Source organism: Buceros rhinoceros, unplaced genomic scaffold (assembly GCF_000710305.1).
Source record: "Buceros rhinoceros silvestris isolate BGI_N320 unplaced genomic scaffold, ASM71030v1 scaffold14342, whole genome shotgun sequence".
Classification (NCBI taxonomy): domain Eukaryota; kingdom Metazoa; phylum Chordata; class Aves; order Bucerotiformes; family Bucerotidae; genus Buceros; species Buceros rhinoceros.
The window spans coordinates 56,897-60,919 of NW_010400817.1; the positions used below are offsets into that span (position 1 = coordinate 56,897).

Here is a 4,023-nt window from a genome sequence, read left to right on the forward strand (position 1 = left end):
AAGCTTCACACTGCTCCTCACGGAAACTTTTCCCCGGCACTGGAAAAAAAGGGAATGTGCATGAGATTGGGGACCGGCCTGGACCTCTGGCACTGGTTTTATGGGGTTGTTATAGGTTCACACAGCCACGAGCAATCTGAGCTCCAGCCCCTTACCTGCAGCAGGGCAGGGATCCAGGTTGCAGGAGCGGTACTTGACGCGGATGCCCTCGCAGTAGGAACCCCCATTGGCTGGCACCGGGTTGGTGCACTCCCGCTTGGCCAGCTGCACCCCGCCCCCGCCTGGTCGCAGGCACTGCCCGTACGGTGCCCACTTTGCCCAGCTACCATCCACCTGCGGGGATGAGATGGAGTGAGATGCTGCACCCTCTTCACTGCCAGCTCCATCCAGAGCTGGGTCTCTCCAGACTTGGAGCCATCCCCTCACAAGGAAAACGTCTGCCCCCAAACCTGCCTGGAGCAGCAGCATCCCTCCCTGAGAACCACAATTCCCAAGGGACCTTCACCTCTGGCCACATCAGTGTCCCGCCCACCAGGTCCCCAGCACCACGAGGAAGGAGACTGCTCAGCCCACACCTCTGCAAAACCTCGGATGACCCTGCTGGATGTTTTCAGGTGCAGGCACTCACCCTGTACTTGCTGACGTTATGCCTCTCAACGCAGGCACCCTTCAAGCAGAATCGTCCCTCGCCGCAGCCAGTGCCGTCCGCCCAGGGGAAGTGCCGGGTCTGGCAGACAATCTGCCCGCGTGCCTTGCCCGTGCACCAGAGCTTGGCGCAGTACTGCATGTACGGGCAGGGCTTGGAGCCCACCCCGAAGGCCAGCTCGCACTGCTGGTTCAGGCTGTAGCTTGTCCCCGGCAGGTCTTCAGGCAGCGGGATGGGTCTGGCAGGCTGGTCCAGCAAGCAGTCTCCTGTGGGAGTGGGGATGGGGGTGTCTGACAGGTCCCCAGGAGGTTGTGTGGACCAGTGTGGGGAGGGAGAGAATGGCTGCAGGGAGGTGAGGGACGGCTGCTGGTAACTCGGCCAAAGCTGTCCCAGTGGGAACGGGTTACCCCAGGGATGCCCTCGAGGTCAGCTGCATCTCAGACCTAAGGGACTCTATCCCTTGGTGACACTGGTGCCAGCAGCCTCAGGGCAGACATCACTGCTGGGGACATCCTGGTACCGAGGAAGCTTGTCCAATGCAGAATCACCAAACTCCTTATTTCCTCCTAACTTTGTTTGCAGAGGGGGCAGAAGAGTTGCTCTACAGCCCATCAGCCTCTGCTGATAACCCGCCCCAGGGACAGATCCTGCTCCCATGGAGCAGGGACACAGGTAAGAGAGCGAGTGACACAGGAGGGCTCACCGTGGCCACTGTCAAGGAAGTCAGTGATGATGGCAGCGCTGCAGGCTGACCAGGGGTTGGCACGGTCGATCTGGATGAGGGTGGGTGACATCATGTGGTTGGTCTTCAGCCGGCCAAAGACCTCCTCGCAGGCCTTCACGTTGTCATGGGGCATATTGAAGACGTGGCCTGGGGTGGAGGTAAGGAGGGAAAGCATGAATAACCTCACTTAGCATGCAGAGTAGGGCCCTCAGTTTCTTGCACTGAGGGAAACTGAGGCACAGAATGGGGCAGAGCCTTGCAAGGATTGCAGTGGGAAAGGGAAGGATTGTGGGGAAGGATGATGCATGTGCACACCCTGGCTCGGAACAAGAGCTTGCAGGACCAGCACACACGAGCCAGCCTGCCAGTGAGGTCCCCAAGCCCGCCAGCTCTGACACTGTCCCGGCTGCTCCGTGCGTGTGGAAAGCGCACAGGGAGGGAAAGAAAAGGGGAATTGCAAAGAGGAGACTTCAGCACTTGCCCCCCTCCCGCCAAGCACCACCAGTGTCTCTGGAGGTAGGTGTGCCCTCTGCTTGTTATTTTGGGACTCCCGAATCCTGGAAACGCAGCTGAGGTAGCAACCACAACAACAAAGCCTTTTGCTTTCTCAGCAGCTCTTCCCCACCCAACTCGGGGGGGTCTTGTACCCCAAGGTGGAGTTTCCCCATCATCCAGACACCGGTTATTGTCTAATCTTCCGGATGATGGAACCGGGGTTATTTTGAACCTTGCCAGCTCCTGGCATTCCTCCTGAGAGGAAGAGGAGAGCAGGGAGCCTTACCCAGCTCGTGGGCGGTGGTGAAAGCGGAGGGCAGCCCATCGTCCTCGATGACAGAGCAGCTGCGTTTGGGGTCACACATGGTTCCCACGTCTGCCATCCCCAGCGTGTCACAGGTGGTGGCACCGCACAGGTCCTGTGAGGCACAAAGGTGAGGGGTCAGTCCTGGGGCCATCATGAGCGCTGCAGTTCCCCATCCCCACGCCATCCCTGGTACCCCCCGGGCAGCTGATCCCGGGCTGCTGTGGGGGAGACACCCAAAGGGATGGGGACTGCACCAGCCTGCGGAGGCAGGAAACCTCACCCTCACCAGGCTGCAACGACACGTTTGCCTGGCACCGGGGATGCTTTTTGTGCGTAGCATCCTCTCATGCCCCAAAGCAACAGCTTTTCCCACCCAAACAGCTGCTCCAGCCAGGGTGGAGCTGGTTTCACTGCGAAGGAGTCAGCCTGGCTCCCTTCTTCAGCATGAGCTCAAGGACCGGACCCGAGTGGGTGGATGAGAAGACACCTGGCCTTGGGCTCACAGCTGACCCATTTCCCAACCTCATTTCTCAACTTCCTCCTAGGAACAAGAAGCCCCTGAACCAGGTCCAGCGGTTCCCAAGGCTAGGGAAGTGCTCCTGTCTCTCCAAGACACTTTTCAGCCATCCATTGAGGAGGAACCAAGCCCAGGTTGAAGGAGGAACCAGCCCAGCCTTCCACCCAAGACAAGGATGGCCAGACCCCACATAGTTGCAGCTGGGACTGGGAAGGATGGGGAGGGTCTTGTGATAGGTGGATCTGGCCTTTTTGAGGATCCAGAGGTGCTTGTGCAAATAAAAAAACCCTTTGAAGAGGCATCGCTGCTGCAGCCTGGCAACGGCTTCGTCCTCAGATGCCCCCTTCCTCTGTCCTCGTCTGTTGGCGGCTTGGGAGGGCTGGAGCATCATCCCCATCCCTTGGTGCCATCCCAGCTGGGCTGGGAGCTGCCGGGGAGGCCGTGCAGGGGTCAAGGAGCTGCTTTCCACATGAAAAGAAAACGTAAGGGACCCGCTGGGCACTCCCGTGCTATAAATAAGTGTGATTCATGCTCAGCGTTCGCACAGCCAAAGCGCTTGGGTTGCTCGAAATCTCGCATGAGCTGCTCTGCCAACATTTCCAGCAAGGTTTCCAAGCTGAAGGCATTCCCGCTCAGGCAGGTTCACCCGTGGGTAAATAATGATCCCGATGACTTCAGAGAGCCCTGGCCAGGGCTGAGATGGCTTTAACAGGAGACCTGTGGCTACGAAGTCTGAAGGCACAGACGAGACCGTGATCTCTGGAGAGGCGAGGTGGAGGAACGCCTGGGTCTGGGCTGGCTGTTGCTGCTGGTGGAAAATCCTGTCCTACAGCTGGATCCATCTCTCCACTCTGCAAGAGCTTTCCTAGTCGCTGGGATCCCACCACATCCCTGACCCCACTGTGCATTGATGCTGGCAGGGACAAGCAAGTGGCAACCTCACATCCCCGGTGGCAACACCACTGCTGATGAGTGCAGGGTAACTCAATGGGGCTAGCAAGCACTGTCCCAAAATGCCACCAAGAGGCCGTGCCATCATGGCACTGAGCTAACCCAGGGATGCAGCTCTCCCAAGCCCCCCTGCCCACACTCTCCCCATGGGCAGTCCCAGTCCTGGAGGTTCGGAGGTGCAGGGGGAGTGTGGGGTGGGGGGACACAGTACGGCAGGGAAGAGGCGGCTGCTCGCAGCTCCCGCTCACTGCTCTTTGAAGAGCTGCTGTTTCCTCACTGGCGCGGCAAGGTTTTGGCTTCTGGCCCAACACCTGCACTGACACACTGACCCACTTCTTGCTCTGAGCCTCGTCTGCCCCAGCCGCAGGGACACGCCAACGAGC

General features: G+C 59.3%; 1 protein-coding gene across 1 annotated transcript in view; it reads right to left on the reverse strand.

The window, feature by feature from the left end:
* Positions 1–4,023, reverse strand: part of ADAMTS15 (ADAM metallopeptidase with thrombospondin type 1 motif, 15) — a gene marked incomplete at its 5' end in the record, with an annotated part of 9,707 nt that overhangs the window by 2,518 nt on the left and 3,166 nt on the right. Inside the window, 5 exons of the mRNA XM_010132047.1 lie at positions 3–39; positions 156–333; positions 629–912; positions 1,350–1,517; positions 2,152–2,284. Coding sequence (XP_010130349.1) covers positions 3–39; positions 156–333; positions 629–912; positions 1,350–1,517; positions 2,152–2,284 — 800 coding nt within the window. The remainder of the gene's footprint in view (positions 1–2; positions 40–155; positions 334–628; positions 913–1,349; positions 1,518–2,151; positions 2,285–4,023) is intronic.